The sequence below is a fragment of the Metarhizium brunneum genome, chromosome 7, assembly GCF_013426205.1.
Source record: "Metarhizium brunneum chromosome 7, complete sequence".
Taxonomy (NCBI): domain Eukaryota; kingdom Fungi; phylum Ascomycota; class Sordariomycetes; order Hypocreales; family Clavicipitaceae; genus Metarhizium; species Metarhizium brunneum.
The window spans coordinates 2,686,282-2,711,465 of NC_089428.1; the positions used below are offsets into that span (position 1 = coordinate 2,686,282).

The 25,184-nt window shown below is 51.0% G+C and overlaps 7 protein-coding genes across 7 annotated transcripts; 1 reads left to right on the plus strand and 6 right to left on the minus strand.

Moving 5' to 3' along the window:
* Positions 1–200: 200 nt before the first annotated feature.
* Positions 201–1,556, minus strand: hmt2_1 (Sulfide:quinone oxidoreductase; the record flags this gene model as incomplete). The annotated part of the gene is made up of 1 exon (XM_014684186.1): positions 201–1,556. The coding sequence occupies one exon, from the start codon at positions 1,554–1,556 to the stop codon at positions 201–203; it is 1,356 nt and encodes a 451-aa protein (XP_014539672.1).
* A 1,093-nt stretch (positions 1,557–2,649) lies between these two features.
* G6M90_00g113680 (uncharacterized protein) lies at positions 2,650–3,345 on the minus strand (the record flags this gene model as incomplete). Its single annotated transcript, XM_014684187.1, has 1 exon — positions 2,650–3,345. The coding sequence occupies one exon, from the start codon at positions 3,343–3,345 to the stop codon at positions 2,650–2,652; it is 696 nt and encodes a 231-aa protein (XP_014539673.1).
* Positions 3,346–5,801: 2,456 nt separating this feature from the next.
* Positions 5,802–7,198, minus strand: G6M90_00g113690 (uncharacterized protein; the record flags this gene model as incomplete). The annotated part of the gene is made up of 2 exons (XM_014684188.1): positions 5,802–6,879; positions 6,939–7,198. 2 exons carry the CDS (start codon positions 7,196–7,198, stop codon positions 5,802–5,804), a joined length of 1,338 nt encoding a protein of 445 aa, XP_014539674.1.
* An 880-nt stretch (positions 7,199–8,078) lies between these two features.
* Positions 8,079–13,685, plus strand: G6M90_00g113700 (uncharacterized protein; the record flags this gene model as incomplete). The annotated part of the gene is made up of 2 exons (XM_014684189.1): positions 8,079–13,559; positions 13,620–13,685. The coding sequence occupies 2 exons, from the start codon at positions 8,079–8,081 to the stop codon at positions 13,683–13,685; spliced, it is 5,547 nt and encodes a 1,848-aa protein (XP_014539675.1).
* Positions 13,686–14,453: 768 nt separating this feature from the next.
* Positions 14,454–15,741, minus strand: G6M90_00g113710 (uncharacterized protein; the record flags this gene model as incomplete). The annotated part of the gene is made up of 3 exons (XM_066131898.1): positions 14,454–14,804; positions 14,894–15,307; positions 15,433–15,741. The coding sequence occupies 3 exons, from the start codon at positions 15,739–15,741 to the stop codon at positions 14,454–14,456; spliced, it is 1,074 nt and encodes a 357-aa protein (XP_065987947.1).
* Positions 15,742–20,013: 4,272 nt separating this feature from the next.
* G6M90_00g113720 (uncharacterized protein) lies at positions 20,014–21,084 on the minus strand (the record flags this gene model as incomplete). The annotated part of the gene is made up of 1 exon (XM_014684191.1): positions 20,014–21,084. The coding sequence occupies one exon, from the start codon at positions 21,082–21,084 to the stop codon at positions 20,014–20,016; it is 1,071 nt and encodes a 356-aa protein (XP_014539677.1).
* A 2,080-nt stretch (positions 21,085–23,164) lies between these two features.
* Positions 23,165–25,042, minus strand: G6M90_00g113730 (uncharacterized protein; the record flags this gene model as incomplete). The annotated part of the gene is made up of 3 exons (XM_014684192.1): positions 23,165–23,424; positions 23,487–24,822; positions 24,878–25,042. 3 exons carry the CDS (start codon positions 25,040–25,042, stop codon positions 23,165–23,167), a joined length of 1,761 nt encoding a protein of 586 aa, XP_014539678.1.
* Positions 25,043–25,184: the final 142 nt, after the last annotated feature.

Below are 25,184 nucleotides of genomic sequence, written 5' to 3' on the forward strand. Positions count from 1 at the left end.
GAAATGGAGCTTCTTGTCCCAGGCGCTCGGTATGACGGTAAACGAGACTTTGGGGGTAGGAATCAATTGCCTACGTAGATCTCGGCCCCCTCCCAACACACTTGAACTATCAACATTTATTTATTTCAAGCGACCAGTAGTCGCCATCTTTACATTTTACATCCATCAGGACTGGTGCCAGTACCCTCAGCAATAAGCCTCTAATTGATCCATCCCTTTGGGCCGCCCCATGTTCCCCGGACCATGGAGGCATAATAGACCCAAGGGAAAAAGTCCTTCTTTAGATGATAAAAGGCACGACGAGGTTCAACCTGGTCAATCCCCAACCAATCATCGAATGTCTCCTTGGGTTCTCCACCGTATTTGAACTCTGCGAGGAGTACCTTGCCGTACTCGGTCAAAAGAGGGCAGGACGTGTAACCGTCATAGGCTGCGTCTGGCTGTTTACCTTGAAGCACTTGGAGCAGATTTCGAACCAGCACGGGGGCCTCCGACGTCACCGCCGCAGCAGTCTTAGAGGTTGGCAAACTTGAAGCGTCACCCGCAGACCAAATGTTGGGGTATTTCCTGTGGCGCAGACTGTGGTCGTCGACATCCACGTAGCCGGCGTCATTCCCGATGCCGCTGTCCTTGATAAACGTCGGAGCGCCCATCTTTGGAACAACGTGCAGCAAGTGAAACTCTTTGGTGACGGCGGCTTCTCCGTTGGGACGGGCAAACGTCGCTACATTGCCGTTGATGGCAACCAAATCGTGCTGGAATAGCCCCTCGACCCCCCTCTCTTTTCGCAGCTCTTCCAGCTTGGCAGCATACTTGGGCACGGCAAACATGGCAGGCAGGCCAGTGGCAAAACTAATCGTGATGGCCGAGCTAGATGGCGAATTTGGCGAGTAGAGGCCGGCACGCTTCCAGTAGTCCAAAGCCAACCACATGACTTTCTGCGGCGCACCGGCACACTTGATAACGCCAGCGGGCTGGGTGAAGATGGCGTTTCCCTTGGTCAGCCGTTCGACGGTTCGGAAGGCCTTGTCGCAGGTGTCATAGTTGTAAATTGTTGAGACTGGGGATTCCGGGTCATAGAGAGCGTCGTGAAGGCCCTCGATTTGTCCATAATTTATGCTGAGACCAGGCGCAACCACCAGCTGCTCATAGGTCAGCTTGTCGCCATCCCTCAGGGTCACAAAATTATCGCCAGGAGTAACGGATGCCACGCTGGAGTTGTAGAATTTGAGCTTGGGGTCCATCAAATCGGCAAGTTTTCGGCGCAAGTCTTGCTTGTTCTTCAGCCCGCCTCCAACAAGAGTCCAACCAGGTTGGTAATGGTGCCACACGGCAGGGTCAACAATCGCAACATCCTCCGGGCCAAATTCTCCGGACCGAAGTAGCTGATGGCTCACGGCTATGCCGGCCGTTCCCGCGCCAACGACGACGACTCGGTGATTTCTCGACGAAGCGATGACGGGTGAGGCGCTGGCAAAGCACCGACGGTTGTGTTGTTGTGAGCGAATTGTGGCGAGAGCGGTATTCCACGCCGGCTTTGTTCTCTGGCACCGCATGTTCGCAGACACGGCGCAGCGGCCGAGGGGTGAAGCAGCTTCAATCTTGGATTACTCCACGCCGGCTTGCTGGTTGAGACGGCACCAGAAGCGGAAGCAATGTTTGGCCAACACCAGTTGAGAGAGATGTATCACAGACAGGCCGCAATTCAAGCTACACAAGGACGAGTGTAGACCTGTGTTCAATGTTTGCAAAATTTACGTCAGCCATGCTGGTCATACAAGTGGCTGATCTGGAAATCACGTCATCACACCATGACAGCTGGTGTGGAGACGCTACCTGCGTCAAGAGTTGGTGGAATAACCCTAACCCTGCAACTAAGCCATGCTGGGTGTATTGAAGCACAAGAACGATTGCTCTGACAGGAATTCCAGTCATCAAGCCGTTCTCATGAAAAGTTCTAGAAAAAGAGGAAAAGTGAAATAGTAGTACGTACCATACATGTACTTTTTAAAATGTAAAGCAGCTAGTACAGGACCTTGTACTGGAAAAGAAGCCCAAGTCACTACAAAGTCTTGAACTACGTCAGGCATAGAGGTTTCTTCTATCCGGGCAGGGCAGTTCATATTCTGGCTATAATTTGTGAACAACTCTCTCATCATATGCAGAGTTGTGCAACAGGTCGAGCTACCTTGATCCCCGTCTTGTACAAGCTCCGTCAGCTGCGCGATGTGTGCAAGTTGACATGGAAGCCACAACACATTTCCCAAGTAACTAGAAGTTACATGTTATTAGCTCTGAGACAGACTTCAATGGGAGGGGGAAAATGACCCTTTCATATACTTCCCAAAGTGGCCGCATAAAAGAACCTGGGGGTGTCAATGGTGCAGAAGTCAGCTAGATGATTCTTCACTTCCAAACATGCCACGCACTTTGTAGATCGTACTTGGTATGTATTCAATAAGAGCAGCATCGTTCATGTTGCATTTGATTTCTATATAAAAGAGTTGTTTCAAGTATAGACCGTATAAAGAGAAATATTGAAGTGCAGCTTGAGACGAAAATATCCAGCAGAGCCAAGCAATACTGTAGCGGATACACATAATGGGGTTGATCTCTATAATTTAAGAGTCGTGCCATTTTAGTACGCATTTATGCGCGGCATTGGCTTGCAGCGAGAGTCCAGCCGGTCAGACGGTTAGCAACATCGGTTGCATAGCACGGAGTGCTTCCCAGACCATTATCGAGGTTGTTGTAGTCGACGGAACCAGAGTTATACATTCGTGCGGCAGCATAGTACGCGCGGCTATTGTCTCCAACGGCACCCTTGGCCTTGCCGAAAGTCTGCTTCAAGCCGTCTCCAGAGGAAGTACCGGCAACACCATCGCGAATCATCTGCCCAATGGTGCCGCTAGGACATGGGTTGACACCAGCACAGCTGCCTGAGCCATTGTGAGATTGCATAAGACCCGGGTTACGAATGCCGTTATTGGTAGTAGGAACTCGCACGCAGCCCTTGCTTTCTTGCATCATAATGGCGAGGATGAAGCGTTTATCAACGCCCGTAGACCCCGAGACCTGATGAATGGCATTCTTGATGTCATTTATCTCGGCGCCAGAATTGTCGGCACCCCAGCCATTCCATCCGCACGACTTCTGCATCAGCGGCACGTTGGCATTCCATAGCGAGTCAAAGCTGCCCCAGGATTTCTGAGATGGCCAGTTGGCACCGCTGCCTCGATAAAAGACATATCGGTCTGCAACGGCAAATTCGTCCACAGTCTGTGTCGGAAGAGCAGTCGACACGGCGGCCAAGGCCAGGACCGAAACGGGAGTGAAGGAAAGCATTGTAAAGGTGAAGATGAAGGTAATTGGAAGTACTATAGAACTATTGTCCCAGTTGTTTGAGATGCAAGATTTCGATCAAGGGGATGAAGCTGCTTGCAGTGGTTGCTGTGAGCCGGAGATGTAAGTCTAGAATATGGTCATCTCTACAGTTTTTATGTTCATCTCTCCATTACTAGAAGCATCTACCATGAGACTTGAATCATTCAGACGAGCCTTGGAATCCGCTCACGAGGGCGTTGATTTCCCAATCCTTCGTGTCAGAATGTGTTTCGAGACGTACAAGTTCATCAAAGGATTGACTCTAATTCCTTTCAGGATGACAGGATGAGATTCAAATGTCTCCTGTAGCTGTGAAAATGCCAGCTGGCTAAACTCGGATGAATCCTTTGGTGATTTAGTAAGAATCCTACCGTGTTGCGAGAGGTACCGGTTAGCACCATTTTGGCAGGTGTCTACGCCACAAGAATCCCAGCGACGTTAAAGATGGAGTTGAAACAATGTCCAATTGGGGGAATCTATAATCCATGTTTGTTCCTGCATCGGTACAACCCGACTACGAGCACTTGCTACTGGTTATTGGTCGGCTAGCATCCTTGACGACGACATGGACATGCCGAAAGGATTGCTCTAGGACAACGTTCCATTGGCAGCTCTTCAACATTGATTTATTCAGCGTTGGCAGGCGTCTGCTGCTCAGCGCCCTCTCGGGGACACAAGACCGTCAATTGCATACAGCATGGGAATTTCCGACCGACCGAGTTCCTACAGGGTAAATGATGGCGCGAGCGGTTGCATCACAAACTACGCCGAGATTGACCACACCAGGCGGCGCAGGTCGCGGAAACTGGCGTCAAAAAATACAATTGCGGCCTAATTACATTTGTAACAAGGGTTACACTGTTGGGAACCACGCTTTGTTTCGTTTCACCCGCTAGTTAAGCTAGCTGTTATGGTTATGGTTAACTTGGTTTCCATTTCCATGCAAGAATCAGATTGACCGGACCAGACTTCTCCTGCATTGGGTTAGCGAGTCCCTGCAGACTTGCTCTCAGCGCCTCTGGTGCTCGGTACTGCTAATCTGTGCATTGTGGCGGCTGAAGGATCCAACGGATCGACTCTGGTGGGAGGGAAGCCAAGATCCAGGTCTGCAACGTGACACCAAAGCACGGTCACGGTTCGGCTCGTTCTTCTATGTATGTTTACTCGGCCGTTTAGACCCAAGTGGCCAGAATAAATGTATGTATGTACGTAGATACATACGCAGTCCGCCTCCCATTGCCGGACCCCGGTTTGTCGCCTCATGCAACGCGTGGCGTCGAGACTCGGGACTCGAGAGCGCCCCATGCGCAACCTTGTTCAGAGCCAAACATGCCAATTGATCCAAATTGGACTTTGCCCGTGTCTAGCAGTACTCACAATTTGTTCCGTCTCCAAAAGAGCCGTCCATGAATGACTCAAAGATGCGGACGTAAAGAGCCCCAATCAACCAACTCTCATGAATTTGGTCGACCAAATTGGCATCGACGTTTTTTACCCTCCCTTGCCGTCGGCCGTCTATTATTGAATACTTTAAATACGGTACTACGGTACACCTCAGGTCAACCGGGGCTGACTGGAAATATTTTTCATTGTTACCCACAGCCCTAGCCCACTTGATGGCGATCAAAGCGCCCGAGAAATCGATTATCAGCTGGTGACAATGTCCGTGCCTCGATAAATCTCCACTGTCATGACTCTAAAAAAGTTCACGCACGGCCATCCAGCATCGGGACGAATGGTCCAGACTCTGGGCATTGGTTGGCATCTCGCCACCTCGCGTGCTAGACAAGGATTTTTGGCTTGCTTGCCGGGCACAGTTCGCATATTCTAGCACCGGGTGCTGGCCCGCTGATCTCCCTGCATAGCCTGAATCAGTCCATCAGATCTTGTTGTAATTATTCCGTGCAATACCTTGGTTGGCATCATTGGGGGCCACAACTTGACATACCCTATACTGCACCCCAGCTGGAATGTTCCTATAGACGAGTCGGAAAAAATGTCAAACTTGAAATGCTTGCTGTTTTTATTTCCATGTCTAGTTTTAGTAGTATTCATTTGGTTTCTTTTATTTATTTGGATTCCTAATGTGAATTTGTCATGCGTCAATTCGTTCATGGCAGCTTCCAATCAACCGCCGTCGAGATGAAACATATGATGCCTAGTAACAGCAGATCATTCCAAGCAACACATGCAAGTTTAACTGCCACCAAGACATACCAAGTCCTCATTGTATATACTATAATCTGGACTGGAAGAAAAGAATTCGTAGCTATTACATTACTCGTATACGCCAGCGTTATATCTTAACTGCTAAGAAAACTCATCATAGCCATCTTCATCAATTTTTACCTGATGAGAACCTTTCTTGGACGGCTCTAGGCACAGAGATTGGCCTTTTATGCCACATGAAACTGGCTCTACCGCTGGTTCAGTTTCATCTTTAGCCCCATCTTTAGCATATTCCACATCAATGCTTCCTTGGGGTTATTTCGCTTGCCCAATAGTGAGCCAAGATCTGCCTGCTTTCCGGGCGCCTTTGTCGTGTTCCAATGGTCGACAATGTTCTGAATAAAGGTGTTGTTGTTAAAAGTGTCGCCGAGGGCATCAATAATGTTGCCGCCCCCTCCGCCCATCAGGCCGCTCAAGACATCGCTCAAAAGTGTAACGACGGAGATGGAAGTGGTCAGGGTTCGGCTGGCGAGCAGCTTTTCAATAAAGGTAATGTGTACGCCGTTCATGACGGTCTGGTTGCCAGTGACATTGAGGTCGACTTGACCTCTGCCGAGTGCCTGGCTCTGGCTGGCGAGGACGGGGCCGATGTTCTTGATCAAGGTATCGAGATAGAGCTGCCCGTCAAAGTTCAACGTGTTGTTGCCCTCGTTTAGAAGCACATCGTATAGTGTGATTTGGCCGAGCGTGACGTCGCCTGATAATATGTTAAAGGTCACATTGCCGAAATTCAAGGCCAGTACACCGTAGTTGGGAACGTTGATGGTGCCTTTGATATTGCGGCCATTTTCCGGGGGGAGCATGACCTTCAGATCCTTGATCCCCAGGCCAGAGAGCTGTTTCAAACCGGGTATCTGGACAGTCGTATCAAGGCGTGTGTCCGTCTTGAGCGCGCCCAGGTAGATTGTCGGACTCCCGCGAACAGACAAATCCACCTTGTCTTGGTCAAAGACAGGGCCAAGCCAGGCCAGGAGCTCGCTTTGGTTGCTGATGGTGACAATTTGCTCCTTGATGACGATTTGGGTATTGCCTTTGAGCTTTTGGCCGTCGACACTGAGGTTGGCAAAAGGCGAATATGGCCTGGTGTCTCTGTTGTATAAGAAGAGTGTCAAGTCTGTGATCCTTGCGGGCAGTGGTGTGTTGAGAGAGGTGTTGATGGCCAGCTTCATTTGGGTGCCTGACACGACATCAAGTCGGCCACTTGTGATGGGTAAACTCTGACCCTTGACAATAGCCTGCACGATGGCAGGAATAATGACTTTGAAACTGGGATATCATGGTTAGTCTTGACTCCAAGCTTGGAGGGGAGCTCTGACGCAGCATACAGAATCGGCAACAGAATGGCGAGGAATATAATAAAGGCTATGAGATACCACAGCCAGAATCTGCCGCAATGCCGCCGTACTTTTTGACGCTTTGTTAACGGAGGACCGGCCGCTTTCTCTCCCACGTTGCCCGTTGAGGAGGCATTGTCGCTCTGCGCATCCACGCCGTCCTCTGCATCATCTCCTCTGCCACCTCTCGCCGTCGGCGGCGGCACTCCAGGCTCGCGACGCGATGTGTCTGGTGAGGTTGTTGGGGCCATCTTGTCGAGACCAAGTCACAGCACAAGAGCATGGAATGGAGCCTGCGAGGAAGAAAACCTGGGGAAAGGCGAGATCAAAAGACCGAGATGCCAGACTACCAGAGTAAGGCTACCGGGGCGCTTTTGCCACGGCCAGTCAAATGGACGGTTTGAGAAAGAGATGACGTGCTAGTTGCTAATGAACCCGTCCGCAAACGCTTTTAACGGCTCCATCTGGGTACGGCTTTTTGCTTTGTTCACGAACTAAACAGGCACATGTCTCATAGATCAGCGCTTTTGCCGAGCTACCCCTCCTATTAAACCTTGACAAGAGACTGGCAAATTGCCTCGAGCATCTTGTTCCCCACAGACGACCGGGTTTTCCAGCGGTGGAGAGGCGTTAGCTATTCCGGGAAATGATAGACCCCTTTGCATGGGCCGCTGCGCTTGGGTCGTAACCAGGTTCATCATCTCCACTCTCATAGTCTGCTTCTCCAAACCCAAAAGAGAAATTGCTGCGAGTATAGTTCCATTGGCGATGGACCGTGGCCGTGCGCGGCGGTATGAGCTGCAGAATGCTAGAATACTGGCAGGCTGGGGAAGCCGGGGAAGTTGGGGAAACTCAAGTCTGAAAAAACTTTGTAAAGCAAGATTCAAAAGCTGGCCCGTTCTGATCGGCAGCGTCTCCCGAGGCTTTCGCCAGTTGAGCTGAACCTCTCGGTGCTCCTCATGTGAAAACACAAGGCCGTTGGAGAACCCATATTGGTACGTCTTCCCCAGACACCCGTGTGCTTGCTCTTCTTTTCATCGCCCTCCCTTTGGCGTAATGCATCAGGTTGGGTTCGCTGTTCCCCTTCAACCTCTGACAGAACCCAGCTCAAGGTAAAAGAGAGCCATCACGATGCGCGTCTCATCGCTCTTTGTGGCGGCCCTTGTGCCCCTCGGCGTCGTCGCCGAAGGCGTTCCTGGAACCTTGTCGCCGCAAGAATTAAACCTCGACGAGATTCTGGCCAAACACAACCTCGCCTTGGTGCCTCGATCCGATCTCACAGAGGCCCTCGCAGAACTCAATGGCCTGCTCAAGAAGAACCACGCCTTGCAACAACGGGCGGCATTGTTTCCCAGAGCAAACACGACGAGCTCGGGATCCAGTTCTGGCTCCAGCTCGAGCGGCGCACAAGCTGCTGGCTTGTTGGGAGGACTAGGAGATCTCACCGGTCTCAACGGTCTACTCGACATCGTCCCGGCCATCAAGAACATAGCCGACTTGCTCAAATCAATCGAGTCCCTGCTCACCCCGGAATTCCTCACGGGCTTCCACGATTCCATGATTTATCTAGCAGCGACGCTCAAGCCACCAGTTCCTAGCCAGGTCGGACAGCTCCTCAACAGCACCATACCTCTTGTGCAATTGCTCGGCAAGCTCGACCTTGAGAAGCTGGTTGGACAAATTGGCAATATTGATCTCGGCAGTCTTGTCAAGTCGATTCTGGGACTGCTGACCGAGAAGAACATCGACAACATCGGCACATTGCTGACCAACGGCGCTTCACTGCTCACACCAACCTTTGTCAACCAGACACAGTCTCTTGTTGGCGAGGTATCTCCCTTGCTCGATGCCCTCAAGGGTATTGATCTCAAGGGTGTTCTTGAACAGCTCTCGCCGCTGTTGACGTCTGATTCCATCAAGAAGATCGTCACGCTGGTGGACAGTGCCGGAACACTCCTGAACAACCAGACCACCTCGGATCTCAATGACATCCTCAAGTTTGCCCACAACTTTATCCCCTACCTGAGCGTCATCAACCCCACAGACATCCTGAAAGCGGTCGCTCCCTTGCTGGATAACTTGCCCGCCATTGTGAATGGCGCCGTCACCCTGTTGAGCAACCAGACCGTGTCAGAGATCAAGACGGTGCTGGATGGAGCCAGCCCACTCATCGAGTCTCTGTCCAAGGCCGACTTGAAGAGCCTGATTGATCAGCTCGGCCCGATTCTCAAGGAGCTGGGAGGCCTTGATATTGCCGGCCTCCTCAAGTCGTTGTCGCCACTACTGAGTGACGAAAGCATAAAGGGAATCGTTGGCTTGCTCGGCAACGCAGAGGATCTATTAACAAAGGACTTTGTCAACAACACGCAATCGCTCGTTGCGGGTGCCGGGCCCTTGCTCGGCAGTCTCAAGGACGTCGATATCAAGAGCCTGGTCGACCAACTTAGCCCCATCCTCAAAGAAGTGGCCAAGCTCGATCTCGTTGGCCTATTTGACGCACTCAAGCCGCTCCTCTCGAGCGACGGCGTCAAGGGCATTGCCGGTCTCCTTGACAATGCAGAACTGCTGTTGACAAAGGACTTTGTGAACAACACCCAGTCGCTGGTTGCTGGCGCTGGTCCATTGCTTGGAAGCCTCAAGGATGTCGACATCAAGAGTCTGGTCGACCAACTCAGCCCAATCCTCAAGGAAGTCGCCAAGCTAGACTTGGTTGGTCTCTTTGATGCACTCAAGCCGCTCCTCTCGAGTGACAGCGTCAAGGGCATTGCTGGTCTCCTTGAAAATGCAGAGCTGCTACTTACCAAGAACTTTGTCAACGATACTCAGTCGCTCGTTGCTGGCGCTGGCCCACTTCTCGGCAGTCTAAAGGACGTCGATATCAAGAGCTTGGTGGACCAAATCAGTCCTATATTGAAGGAGGTTGCTAAGCTCGACCTGGTTGGCCTCTTTGACGCTCTCAAACCGCTATTATCAAGTGATAGCGTCAAGGGCATCGTTGGTCTTCTCGGCAACGCCGAAACGCTTCTGTCATCCAAGTTTGTTAACGAAACGCAAAGCCTCGTCTACAGTGCCGGGCCTCTTGTTGGTAGCCTCGGCAAGCTCGATCTCCAGAAATTACTCGACCAGATTGAACCACTTCTCAGTGAGCTGACCAAGCTTGATCTTGCTGGTCTGCTAAAGTCCTTGGAGCCGCTGCTTACGCCGGATAGCGTCAAGGGCATTGTTGGCCTTCTCGGCAACGCCGAAACTCTCCTGTCATCCAAGTTTGTCAACGAAACGCAAAGCCTGGTGTACAGCGCCGGACCCCTCGTTGGCAGTCTCGGCAAGCTTGATCTCCAGAAATTGCTCGACCAGATTGAACCGCTGCTTGGCGAGCTAACTAAGCTTGATCTCGCCGGTCTGCTCAAGTCCCTGGAGCCCCTGCTTACTCCGGATAGCATCAAGGGTATCGTTGGACTGTTAGGCAACGCGGAAGACCTCTTGACGTCGAAATTCGTCAACGACACCCAGAGCTTAGTGTCTGGCGCTGGCCCTCTTATCGGCAGTCTTGGCAAGCTCGATCTGCAAAAATTGATCGATCAGATTGAGCCTCTCATCAATGAGTTGACTAAGCTTGACCTAGCAGGCCTTCTAAAATCACTGGAGCCTTTGCTTACGCCAGATAGTATCAAGGGTATTGTTGGACTGCTAGGCAATGCTGAGCTGTTATTGACGGGCAAATTCGTCAACGAAACCCAGAGCCTAATTTCGTCTGCTGGTCCCCTTATTGGAAGCCTTGGCAACCTAGACCTTCAGAAGCTGATTACTCAGATTGAGCCTCTCATCAATGAGTTAACTAAGCTTGACCTAGCCGGCCTTCTCAAATCACTGGAGCCTTTGCTTACGCCAGATAGCATCAAGGGCATTGTCGGCTTGCTAGGTAATGCTGAAAAACTCCTCACAGGCGAGTTCGTGGATGAGACTAAGGGCCTCGTTTCTTCTGCTGGTCCCCTTATTGGAAGCCTCGGCAAATTAGACCTTCAGAAGCTGATTGATCAAATTGAGCCTCTTCTCAATGAATTAACTAAGCTTGACCTAGCCGGCCTTCTCAAATCGCTGGAACCACTACTCACGCCGGACAGTGTCAAGGGCATTGTCGGGTTGCTAGGTAACGCCGAGAAACTCCTTTCAGGCGAGTTCGTGGACGAGACAAAGAGCCTTATTTCTTCTGCTGGTCCTCTTATTGGAAGCCTTGGAAAGCTTGACCTTCAAAAGATAATCGATCAAATCGAGCCTCTTCTAAACGAATTGACCAAGCTTGACCTAGCTGGCCTGCTCAAATCGCTAGAGCCATTACTTACTCCCGACAGTGTTAAGGGCATTGTCGGGCTACTAGGTAACGCCGAGAAACTACTTTCAGGCGACTTCGTGGACGAGACCAAGAACCTTATTTCGTCTGCTGGCCCTCTCATCGGAAGCCTCGGAAAGCTTGACCTTCAGAAGTTGATTGACCAAATCGAGCCTCTTCTTAACGAATTGACCAGGATCGACTTAGCCGGTCTCCTCAAAGCGCTCGAGCCGTTGCTCACCCCAGACAGTATCAAGGGAATCGTTGGCTTGCTTGGAAATGCCGAATTACTTCTAAATAAGAAGTTTGTGGAGGAGACTCAAAACCTAATCTCGAAAGCTGGCCCGTTGATCGACGCAGTCGGCGAGCTAGATTTGCAGGACCTGCTCAAGCAGCTGGCACCGATTTTGAACGCTTTGGGCCAGATCGACCTCCCCGGACTGTTTGAAGCTCTCAAGCCGTTATTGACTAAGCAGAGTGTCGAGGGCATTGTCGGATTGCTGGGCAATGCCGAGAAGCTTCTCTCAGGGGAGTTTGTTGATGACACGCAAACCCTCATCAAGGGCGCAACGCCATTAATCGCAGAGCTGAGCAAGCTCAATTTACAGGACCTGATTAAGCAGCTCGAGCCTCTGCTTGGTGCGCTCGGCCAAATCGATCTCGCAGGCTTAATGAAGGCCCTCAAGCCCCTGTTGACTGAAAATAGCATCAACGGAATCGTCGGGCTGCTGGGTAATGCCGAGAAGCTGCTTACAGGCGAGTTTGTGGATGAGACGCAAAGCTTAATCAAGGGCGCTGCTCCCTTGATTGCCTCTCTAGGCAAGCTGAACCTGCAAGACTTAATCAACCAAATCGAACCTCTGCTCGCTACGCTTAGCCAGATCGACCTTGCCGGCTTGCTTGACTCACTCAAGCCGCTCTTGACCAAAGATAGCATTAACGGAATCGTCGGGCTGCTAGGTAATGCCGAAAAGCTGCTCACGGGCGAGTTTGTGGACGAGACGCAGACTCTAATCAAGGGTGCAACGCCATTGGTTTCCTCCTTGGGTAAACTAAACCTTCAAGACTTGATTAAGCAGCTTGAGCCTCTTTTGGCTACCCTTGGACAGATCGACCTCGCCGGCCTATTAAATGCTCTAAAACCACTTCTAACTGAAGACAGTATCAAGGGAATAGTCGGGCTACTAGGCAACGCCGAAAAATTACTTACGGGCGAGTTTGTGGACGAAACACAGAGTCTGATTAAGGGTGCGGCGCCATTGATTTCCTCCTTGGGCAAGCTGAATTTGCAAAATTTGATCAGCCAGCTTGAGCCTCTTCTAGCCACTCTCGGACAGATCGACCTTGCTGGCCTATTAAATGCCCTGAAACCACTCTTATCTGAAGAGAGTATTAAGGGAATAGTCGGCCTACTAGGCAACGCCGAAAAACTACTCACAGGCGAATTCGTGGACGAAACACAGAGCCTGATCAAGGGAGCGGCGCCGTTAATTGCCTCCTTGGGCAAGCTGGATCTGCAAGACTTGATCAACCAGCTAGGACCTCTACTCAAATCACTTAGCAAGCTAGACTTGGAGGGCATCTTGGAAGCTCTCGCCCCCTTGCTGACCAAGGAGAGCATTCAGGGCATCGTTGGCCTGGTTGGCAACGCCGAGGATCTGCTGACTGGAAAATTCGTGAACCAAACCCATACCCTCATTGATGGAGCTGTCCCTCTTGTGGGTGCCCTCAGCACGATCGACCTGCCCGGCCTCATTACCAAGTTGAAGCCGCTACTGGACGCTCTTGGCGAGATTGATCTCGGCAAGCTCATCAAGCAAATCACACCCATCCTCAATGCCCTGGGCGAGATTGACCTCAAGGGCATCTTCGACACTCTCGCTCCGTTCCTCACACCCAAGACTGTGCAAGGCCTCATTGGCCTCTTGGCCAACGCCGAAGCACTCCTGACCGGCCAATTCGTCAACGAAACGCAGACACTTGTTCACGGAGCGGCGCCGCTCATCGCAGACCTGGAAGGCGCTGACATCTCGGGGCTCTTGAAACAAGTCAAGCCTCTTCTCAACTCGCTCAGCAAGATTGACCTGGCCGGCTTGGTCGACGCGGTGAAACCCATCCTCGATGCCGTCAAGAAGATTGACATTGAAGGCATCGTGGACACTGTCACTCCGCTCATCACGCCCAAGAGCATCAAGGGCGTCTTGGGCTTGCTTGGAAATGCTGAACAACTTCTGACCGAGACGTTTGTATCCCAAACCGCCGAGTTGATTGGCGATGCAACACCTGTAAGCAGTCCCCCTCCTTGATCATTCGTGTAGAAGCATCCCGCTAACTTGGACAAATAGCTTGTGGCTACCATTTCGGATTTTGTTAAAGCGATTTTCCAGTCATTAATCGGAGGACAGAATTAAGCGTACGCGGTTCATAGTGTCTGAGAGCGAGGATGGATAAGCGGCTCTTTTAATGATGCTTGATATTTATACATGAACATAATGAGGACATAATAGCATTGCCGAAGGGAGAGGTATTTATTTAGAATAAGCAATGAGTACATGTCGTATATATCCGAATACAAATGTTAGACTATCTTGTCCGGGTTTGCATCAAACAAGAAAGAATTTATTGTATTTGAGTGATGTACATAGTATCTTGTATATTTGCCGCTTGTTTTGCAAATGAAGAGTAGAAGTTGACCGAAAATTACAAATTGCATTTGTTCTCGAATCTCAAGTTCCAGTGACTTGCTGCAATTGATCGTGTTTCTTTTTACCTTGCCTGTTCGGCTTCCACGCCATTCCCTGGGCATAGCTACGCATGTGTGCATCTTCTCTCCCGCTTGCTTCATGAACAATGAGGGCTCTTTTTGGTCTAGTGTCGAAAAAGTCGTCGCCGTTGCATTGGGAATCACGAGTTGTGCTGTAATTGCTGCGCCGAGAGTTCCTACTTGGCTACATGTAAAGAATATCATGAATGACCGCAAGGCCAAGGCCAGCTCTGCATTGGACGCCTTTTTGGCGCCTGCAAACATGCACGTATCGGCTCATGTGCACCTTGTCAAGTTGGACATTTCTACGAAACTTGCTCTCAACGCGTTGTTAGATTTCGCTTGGCAGGCCAGTGGGCCGCGGCGTTTATAGATACAGAAGAACAAAGAACAAGTATTACAAATAGTTACAAGTTTAATTTACATGCATCTTCAAGTGCTCAAAAGCTTCGGCCCAAGGAGAAACTAATGTCCACGACTGAGCATCGCAAACCGTAGCTTCAAAGTCTGGGTGCAGCTCAACCGCACCACCAGAATCCGTGCAAAGCAGCGGCTTCTCCAGCGGCCAGTGCAGCTTGATGGACCGTATGTACAGGTCGACAGAATGGCGCGAGTCCTTATTCTGGTTCTGGCATAGATAGTCTCGTAAAGCAGGCCACGGCAAGAAGTCAATGCAAACAGGATGCAAGTGTGTATTCTGCACTTCAGTTGGCCGCATTAGTATAGGCACGTCCTGATACCAATCCGGATTTGGATACATGCGCCACTAGTGAAATGAAGCATTTAGTAATGTGAGCAGTTACATATTCAAGCTCTGGACACGTTTGCGACAAACAATAGTGTGGAGAGACTTACCCGCAACAGTCGGTAGACCAACAAGTATAAGCCACAGAGAGTTTCCACATTTCGAGCTTGGAACTGTCTCAACGTTGTGCCAATCAACATGGTGAGAGGGCTGTCGTTGGTCGAGTGTAGGAGCATGTTGGGCAAGGTTGGGTTGCGCGCAATGGACAATGCAAGCAACGGGCTCTGTGATAGAGCCTTGTGAGACTCATACAAGACAGTAAAGCTTTTCAGTTCCAGGCATTCTGACTGATGGCCATGCTGCAAGCCACATCGGCAATCGACTAGTGTCGTTTGCTGTGAGCAAGGTGATGAGGAAATGGAAGGACTTTTTTGAGGCGTGACAAAAGTGTTGTCCGGCGCTGGCGCAGCCGTGGTACTGTATTGATGGCTCCCTGCATGCTCCAGCCAAGTACTGATGAACTGCTGTCATTATAGTTAGAAGACGTTGCTCGATAGGCTCAAGTCCCTTGAGCCACAGCTAAAACATACATGATGCAACAGTCAAGATATGGAGTCAATGGTCAAGTATTGACCACACAGTCACTTACAGAGACAGGCGCGTTATTCTCCGATGGGCTGGACTGCAGTTGCTCGTGATGTGAATATTGATGAGAAAATTGGCCAACACTGGATGCCGCAGCCTCGGCAAGCGCAGGCTGGGGCTGCCGTATCTGAACCAGAAGTTCACTTATGGTATCCCGAAGAAACGATACGTCTCTCTCAATGCTTTCCAACCGCATTTTGCTCTCGGCACGGTTCGATCTGTGTTTGACCCTATCCGCTTGCCGTTTCTGTGCCAGCTGTGCGTCAGTTCGACGCCGCTTTGCAGAAGGCTCGGCAGCTTTGGATGGAGGCATGGCAACGGGGCAGTCGGAGAAGCACACGATTCGTCAACATGTGGTCCGCCGCGTGGCCGTGTGATATTTCGCCTTGAAGAGGAGACGCAGCATAAGTGGAGGCAAATGTATGTACGGAGTCGCCCATGCATCATGGCCGACCCGAGGGTTGCAGGTCAGCTACTGTATATTCCGCCAGGAAATACGGGGTAATCCCACCGTCGAACCCTTGAACCTTTACAATAATGCGGGGTAATGCGGGGAAAGAAACATCTCCAAATATCCCCATGGCCGAATGCAAACATGACCAGGCTCCCCGCGGAACGGAGAGACGGTGCAACTTTTGTTGTTGGGGTTCCTCCCCTCTTCAACCACTCGCGAGACCATGTTGACGCCACATCAACAAGGTGACAGCGAGGCTGCCGGACGTAATGCGGTCGAGACAAAGCCATCTCGACCGGCCCAACGGGTGGTTAGCCAACTCGTGACTTTCCGAGTCCAGATGAGACAATAAGTTAAGAAGCCGCTCAACCCCCGCCCCTCGGTTAGATCGTGTCTTGAATAACGTAAACAGAGCAAGATAACCAATATGATATGCCACAGAGATGACATGACTCTTCCGTCTCTCCTCACCGGAGCAACTGCTCAGGGTACACAAAGCACATGGCTAGCAGTTGAATGCCGGCTCTACTCGGTAGATGGCCGATCGCGAGCATTCTCGTATACCATCTCACCCATCGTGATCAGTCGTGCATGCAAATCAGGGCTCTTGGCAGCATTGCTACCCAGTCACCGAACCCAACGGTAAACCAAGCCACCCTGTAATTGGGCACTAACTCGACGCGTGACAAGCTCTGCAGAAAGCCGGTTGCCGTTAGTTACCCTCGTGTTCCTAAAGGGGAGCAAGATCAAAAATTGCCACAGCACGTTGTGGGCAAACCTAAGCGCCACGCTGCAACTCGAAAGCCGACCCAACGCAGGGACACAAACTCTCTGCTCCGCAGATGCTGTAAGAAGCCCATTCTATCTACTTCTCCGCAGCAGGCGACTGCCACGGACACTGCACGTCCTGGGCGAAGTCGTGGGAAGCGATTGGCCACTCCCGGGTCCCGACAGCAAGGTGGCGGTGGTGATCCCGACGTGGCTGCTTCCAAACCAACTTATGAGTGGCAACGTAATGCTGTTCTGTATATCGGGCAAAGATGACCATCTTGAAAAAATTCATGCCCCGGACTTCAAGGTTCATTGAGGTGATCCAATGCCGTCAACTCTAATTCGCGACGCCTGCCTGTTTTGGGCAGCCGTCATGCTCATACACCTACCAATCAAGAGGCTGGTATATTGCCTCCAGAGTCACCAGCTAGACAGGGTTGACTGACGTTTGCCTCGGCAAGGAGTACTGATCACAAGCTACCACAATTTGCGATATTGCTCCGTGATGCCGGTCCTCGTAATGTTGACGATGCTGAGGGCATTCGCATACAATTCTTCACGTTATTATTGCTTCAAAAGAATAACGTATATTTAGTTAAAAGAAAACATTTATATTATAAAGAAGTACGTAGCACTTTAATAGGAATTGTGCATACTTTCACACGTGGCCAAGTAGCTTTAGCACTAACTCTTCCGTGCTAGGCATGTATTTTCCAAGTCAAGGTTTATGATGAAAGTATAATAATTGCATTGAATTATAAGATGCTTTATTTAAGAGAGACGGGTTGTATTCCCGTGTATAAACTTGAGGGATGTAAATGTATAGCCCTGCGTAGTCTTGACTATATTATGTAGAAATAAAATCTCCTCTTCAATTAACACAAATAGAATCGATATAGGGTAGTCTTAGTTATATTACATGCAATATTAGTAAAAATTATCATCTAAAAAGACCTCGTTTTTAAAACTATACGGCTTCTTGAAAGTAGTATTAACTAATATAATAGACGAACCTAATATCCTAGCCGGTTTATACGTCCTTTAATTTAAGTCCATGTTTAAATATTAGCTTTTACTTAAGAAAACAAACCGGCAATAATCTATTTACAATAAAGCCTTCGCCTCCTCTCAGTACGATGTTGGCATATCGAGGCGGCGGATTATTCCGATCTTGTCCATTTAAATCGTGTCTGACTTGCAGTAGAGGCTCTCCGAAAATCTTACATCTCATGATTACGGCCCTCGTGTAACCGTGTAACATGTATCAAACCTGCCCAAATAGTACATTTGAATAAAAGCACTTGGGGGCACTGTAGCGGGCGTCTTCCGATTGTTTTGTGACTGGTACCACACCTGGATGGCCCAATAATCACGCATACGGCACTGATAGGCTGGTATCGAGATGTAGAAAGTAGTTTGGCCGGTCAGATTCCAGATACGACTCTGAATATGGCCCAAGACATCACCTGAGACCCTACTCAAGACCCGATCCCATAGAGAGATGAGGGTCGTAGCATTTGGGAAGCACAATAATGTGACCTTGCATACTGACGTAGAACTACATTGCTCTGCATGATGATTGCCAAGTTCACGATGCCCTACTCCAATGACTTCCGGGGCTATGGTCGCTTATTGAGGTCAAACGCTGATAATTGTTCTTTGATGATTTGGTCTTCTCTGCTCAACTTTATAGCACAACTGCGATTGCTGTATCCAACCACAGTATATAGGTATGCTTGTTGGACTACACGGCAGTAGTGAATGCGGAAGTAGCTTGGTAGATTCAGTTACACGGAAAAGGCCCAAGAGATCGTGAAGCCTAACAAAGGGGCTTCGCCGATACAGGACTTATTAGTTATACAGCTTAAACATATACCTAGGTAGGAGCCCTAGGCCTAGATATTTATATATATATATATATAAAGTAGTTACCTTTCTCTTCTTTCCTCTAAGTAACTCAAGACCTTAGAGACCCTTTGAGATTATTATTGAATTGAGCCCTTGTCACAGATTCTGTGGCAAACAGAAGGAATTTTACAACACAATGCTCACAGACCTTGTATTCAAAAATTGTCTGCCTTTACGTGACAGTAAGTGGCAGATCTAAACAGCTTCACTGCATGTTTTTTGCCTTGTGGCAAAGCACGTCTACTTATCCCTCGGGCCCTTAACATGAACCAACGTGAGCCTCCTCTTACAGGTGCCGTTAAGGACCAGGCATTTGACAAAGAGTCTGGTGCACGGCTTTCCTTGAAAAGGAACAAGTAGTTTACTAACGAAGAAATAGGAAATAATTACAAAGAAAATCCAAAAACTTGAGGCAGCTACGAGAAAGCTATCAAAGATGTATTTCGCCGGGCACATGGCGCCAACTGAATTTATAGACAGGCATCCACCTGCTTGTGTCAAGCTGGGGGCGACTGAGCAAAGCTGTAAATACATCGTGGGAGGTTGCTAATACGCTTACGATGCGAATGATGAACTTTGTCGAAAGGTGTATACAGAGTGCGTTCGGAAAGGTCAAATCAGTCCAAGAACAAGTCCAATCCAATCAACAGGAGCTTTGCAAAAAGTCTGCCAGCAGGAAGGACTGCACCAGGGCCTTTATTACTCGTAGCAAAATGTATCCCAGGTCTAGAGTCGTAGTCCTCTTTGAGTGTACAGCTAAATCCGCCCCTCGGGGGGACGATGTGAAACCAGCTGCTACACCAAAATAACTAAAAAGAGAAGTCATTCCACGAGGCTTTGAGAACGAAGCTACGTATTCCGAATAGGGGAACCGTCACGATTGGGTTGGCAATACTACTGTGGGATAAAACTGCCGCTGTTGTTGAAACACACAAGCGCTTTTGCCTACTAGATGGCAAGGGGTAATGGTAGTTGTAGGGTTGAAGCAACAGTATTGTGAACGCAGCAAATACCTCGAGTTTCTAGTGTGTAGAGGAAAAGCAAAGGTAATAATAAAAATTAATGTGCGAATGAGGCTTGGTTGATAATAAGACCCATAACGTGATATTATTATTTTACATGTCCCGAGGAGCAGTATGGCTATTTTTTGACTACACAGGCGCAATCCAGTGCCGACAAGTCCCAGCAAGAGGCTTTGTAGAGAGTAAGGGCATTTCGTAGAGAATAATACTAAACAGGCAGGCATTGAAATAATTACTTGCTGCTTGTACTTGTCCTTATCCGCATGCTTCTATTAGCTGTTGTAGTAGCTGATGGAAGTTATAGTGTGTCAACAGCAACCTTCAGTCAGTCTCCAACTGTTGGTTAAATCACAAGTGATTTGGCTACTCTCTACTCATAGTAGTCATAATGGTCGTATATAAATAATATAAAATATCTTGATCCATGACTTTATACATTAATCATCCGATGGTAGTCAACGCCTAGTGCGCCGCCAGATTTTGCCGCCCACACAGGGTTCGATTTGACACTGTCATTAAATGCCGTCGCTAGTTTCTGCGCAATCTCCGTCGAGATGGCGAGCTTGGGAACAGCATCCGGTCGAAGGATTTGCGTCATGATCTGCGCCCATTTCCAAGGTTCGTCCGTACCGCCAGGGGCACTGTTGAAATACTCCCAGCCCATTACGCCTCCAATCTGGCCGTATTTATCCCTCAGCGATATGACGGTCGCATTGAGCTGCTCATACGGGATGTATCCGTAGCCATTGCTGGGGGAGGTGAGTTGTCCAGCAACCACCCGCGAGGCGCTGAAACCGCTTGACACGATGGTGGTGTAGTCGGTCGGACGGGACATGGTGCCAAAGCCGCTGTAGAACTGGCCATTGTAAAAATGAATCTTGGAGCCTTTGCGCGAGTCGAGAAGCTTGTAGTCGAAGCCGCTGAGATTTCCGCCGCCTGAGAGAGCAGAAGCCACCGGCGCCAATGTGATGATGAAGCTGGGCCCAAAGTCGGACCGAAGTTTGTCGACTAGGCGCTCAATGCCCGCCTGGCTCATGGGCTGTTCGACGTCAATGTCCAAGCCTTGCAGCTTGAACTTTTTGATGACATCGCGCAGCTGGCCGTAGTACTTGTTGAAAGTGGCCTTGTCGCCGTCCAAGGTGCCCGAGCTGAATGAGCCTGGGGCTGCGCCGCCAACCATTCCCATAATCTTGACGCCGGCATTCTTCATGACTGCCGTTTCGTTCCAGAGTGTGTAGAACATGGGGTTGCTAGGGGGGTAGTCGTTCAAATGGATCTGACCATTCTCGTTTACGTGTAACGAGCAAACAATGAGGTGCGTAAGCGCAATGCCCTTTTCCTCGATCAATGGCAGCATGGAGATGGGCCTTCCGCTAGAGTCATGTGTGGTTTGAAAGTAGACGACGAGCCGAGGGAGCTCAGCAACTGCTCGGACGACTTGATGAATGGGTGATGCGAGAGATACGGCGGCTAGAGCCGCGATCAAACACGATTTCAACATGTTTGCGACAGAGGAAAGGCACCGATGGGATAGTAATGATCTATAACATGAGTGTCATGTGTTGAAATGTCAAAATGGCATCAAAGAAGAGGACAGGAACGCGGCCTTGGTTTCTCGGCCGACATTTGCTGTGGACAAGACAATAAAATTCCCTGGTCGAGTTCCAGGGACCGCGCGAGGTTTTATCCCTTTTTACTGCCATATTTTCCATCCAGCAATGTCTCGGGTTACATGAAAATGTGAAGAAGCCAGCGTCTCCACGCCGCCCTTGGCAAGTGACGCGGGAGGTCATCGGAGCCGTGCAGGGACTAGAAGCCCAAAAGCCAACGACCATGAACCGACTGTGTCTTAAACAAGCAGGTAAAGGAAGTTCACAGACGTGCGGGGGGAAATGACTTGCAACCACAACCACCGCGACTTGGCCTGGTCCGGCCCGGCGTCATCGTAGCTTCCGCTTGGGAGGGAGACTAGAGGCCTTGGAGCGGAGGGCCAGGGAGGAAGGGAGGAAAAAAGAAGGAAAAAAAGACACCAGTCACTTTGACAGTTATAGGCGAAGAAAAAGAGAGGCAATAGTCACATCGGGCCCGATTAGGCGGAATGGGACCCAACTAACTGTCTAGCACGACGGGCGACGATGGGCGTCCGGCTGGTGGTAAGACAGCAGTAAGTCATGCTAAATTTGGATTGACTTGACTCTATTTCGGCTGACACAATTCGTGACAAGTCACGGTGCGTTCTTTCAGTCATGCGACGAAAACACGGCGCATCATGTGTTGCTGTTTACGCAAGGCAACGTAGCAGCAAAAGACGTTATCGTGCGTGCATTGCCCCTGCAACCATCAGGACATAGTCGCTGATGATTAAATTGTCGATTCATTATCAAGTTGACCTCCAACTAGGCGACGTCTTTAGCAGTTGCAACCTGCCGAAATGTGACTAGTGTCGGCATCTGACGCTGGTGTTGGTGTCGGCGCATGGTCTCGTGCGCGTCGCCAAGGAACGGGAGACGGTCTCGTTGTAGCAGGAGTTTACAGTCAATGCGTATCGGCTGAGCCTAGAACAACTTGCACAGACCAGTCATGTCAATTGCCACCCAACATGAACGACTTGGAATGATGGCACGGCATCCCTCTAGACACGGGTCATGTAAGAATTGGCAGCGACCGTTTGTCTCGACAGCATGGTTCCACTCGACATTTGGTAATGGCATCAATGGCAGCGTGGCACGGCATATGAGCGTGTGCTATTGGCAAGGTACCGGCGGTGTGCTTGCTTCATTTGGCGCAGTTGACGTTGATGCCGCGCCTCTCATGTGCCCGTCGCCGATTTTGGCAATGTGTCAAGTATTGATGGTTGAAAACCTGGCCCAGGCAATGCAGCTCACGGCGTCCATGGTCCTCCCTATCGGTCTCGGATAAGTCAACATAGCAACATGAATTGGTTTAGTAATGGACACAGCTTGCTTTTCTCGGCCGACTTGACTGCCAGTTATTAATACATGTGCTGCTCGAATGTTGTGCGCAGATGCAGCTCCCCACCGGCCGAGTAATACTTGACCAGTTGACCATTAATAATCTCTTTATTCCACCAGACTGGACAGTCGAACAAGTGAGTAACAACATTGAAGACTCGACCACCAGGCAAGCACCAGTTGACACGGATTCAATGTCGAGTCAATCGGGCGCTCCCTTGGACATGGCTGCATCAGACCCCCACAGCGGAAGCAGCGCTGCAGCCCTTGGTGGCCATCCCTCCATGTCTGTGTCTACCTGAGACAACGACATACATGATGTGTTGTCAATATGTTGTTTACCGCCAACTAGAGAAAGAGGCCGTGGTCCATCTTTACTTGGATCAATGCTTGCGAGGCACCAAGGTGGGTGGAAGCACATACTTGAAACGGCTCTGGCCAAACTCCAAGACCAGTTTGGTCGCATGCAGTCAATTATACCAAGCATGTGTAGTATCCTCTCCGTCCAGCGGCGACCGACTAGATTACATTGACGGCTTATAAAAAGGATCAATAGCCCGACCCTTGCGTCCAATACGCCCTCAAACCCGCTTTCCAATCAATATGATGTTAGCAGTCCAACACCACCTTGCAGTCTACGACGGCAGTCTGTCCACCCAATACTTTGGCGACGGCTTGCTCGAGTACGGACTCAAGTTCATTCGCCTTGCTCACCCTGAAGGCGTGGATGTCGCCGCTTCCCGCGGCTGCCGCAATGCCCGCGTAATCCGGTGCCGGGGAAAAGGAAATGTTGATGTTCTCGTTTGTCGCCGACGCCGCCTCGCCATCGGGATGAACCAACATGTAGGATTTCCGTGGCGCATTCCAGCCTACGGTTCTGCCATTAGCCCGGGGCTTGTTCACGCTCGACAAACAACAGGCGGGAGCTTACCGTCATTATTCAGAACAATGGTCAACACCGGAATACTATATCGCTTGGATATCCAGTACACACTGCTCGGCATGGAGAAGAGATAGGTGCCGTCCCCAACGATTTGGCACACAAACTTGCCCTTTCCGGCTCCGCCAGCTTGCGCATCCGTTGCTAATTTGATCCCCAATGCACCGCCCCCGGACCACCCCAGGCCGCCGCCGCCGCAATTGATCCACGATCCGGGCACCGTGGGCTGAATGTTGTCGTGGATAAAGGTCGTGTTTGTCACGGCTTCCACGGCCCATATGGTCTCTTCTGGACAGACCTGACGGAGGAGACTGCTCAGGTAGCCCGTGCCGAAACTACCGTTGGCAAAGGGCCTGGCCGCCTGCGCTATCTGGGCCAGAAACTGGGCGTGGGCAGCACTCCGCGCCTCTTCAGCCGCCGCGGCGTCCCCCTCGGCGAGCACTTTGGCTGGGCGGCCCCCCGTAAGCGCCCCAAGGATCTGTTCCAGCGCCATGAGGGCATCCGCTCGATACCGCGCCCGGGCCGGGAGGTAGAAGAGCGGCATTTGCTGCTTGAGGGGGTCGACGTCGATGTGGAATATCGCCGCGTCCCTTTTCGGGCGGCACCGCGTCGGGATCCAGGGCACGTCGCAATCCAGGACGAGGATCACGTCGGCTTCCTCGACGGCTGCGTGCGCGCCTATCCTCATGCCGAGCCACGCCGGGTGGTTGGCGGGAAAACACATGTCGCTGCCGGATCCATCCAGCACGCGGAGAGCCTTGACGGCATCGGCCAGCCGGACCAGGACGGGTGGTATCTGCAGGTTGCGGCCGGAATATCCCGTGATGACGAGCGGTCTCTGGGCCCGGGCCAGGGCCTCGGCGATGCTGTCCGCGCTCCTCGGCGACAGGCCGCCCAGCTCGACGGGATCCCACTGATCCTGCTGGATCTCGTAGGGCGCGAGGTCGGCCTCGAGGACTTCTCGCGTCGCGCAGAGGTACACGGGGCCCTGGGGGCCGCTTGTCGCAAACTGCAGCGCGCGGTTGACCATTTGCTTCACGTTGGCCCCCGTCTTGATTTCCGCCGCGTACCGGCAGTACTGGCCGAGGATGGCCTTTTGGTCAGGGATATCCTGGAGCCAGTGGATGAATTCCGTCCGGGAGCCGCGCAGCTCGCCCTCCAAGGTGCAGGGCGACATGCCCGCAAAGACGAGGACCGGAGCGCGACCGACGGATGCGTTGTGAACGGCCACGCCCAACGCCTGCGTGCCCACGTCCACATGCACGATGACACATTGTGGCCTTCCGGTGACCCGCGCGAAGCCGTCCGCCATGGACATGGCCACCATCTAGAAAACTCGTGTCAGTTGTAGGGCTCGGTGCTCTCGAGCGGCCGGGGCATACCTCGCTCGGGCAAGTGACGATGCGTGGAAAGCCAGCGCCCTTTTCCCTTTGGCCCTTGAGCATTGCTTCAATAATGCTCGGGTGGTCTGATCCCAAGTTGACGAAGCAGTGCGTCACCCCGGCGCCGCAGAGGGCATCGAAGAAGGCAAACGACGCCGTGTACATGATGGCCGGACGGTTGGGGGGGTTTACGAGACGAGAATAAAGGGTGAATGGCGAGTCCTAGGCCGCCAACATGGCAGAATCAAGGAATCACAAGGCGAGTTTTTCGGGACTCTGTGGTATTTCTATGACTGCCGGGTTGCCG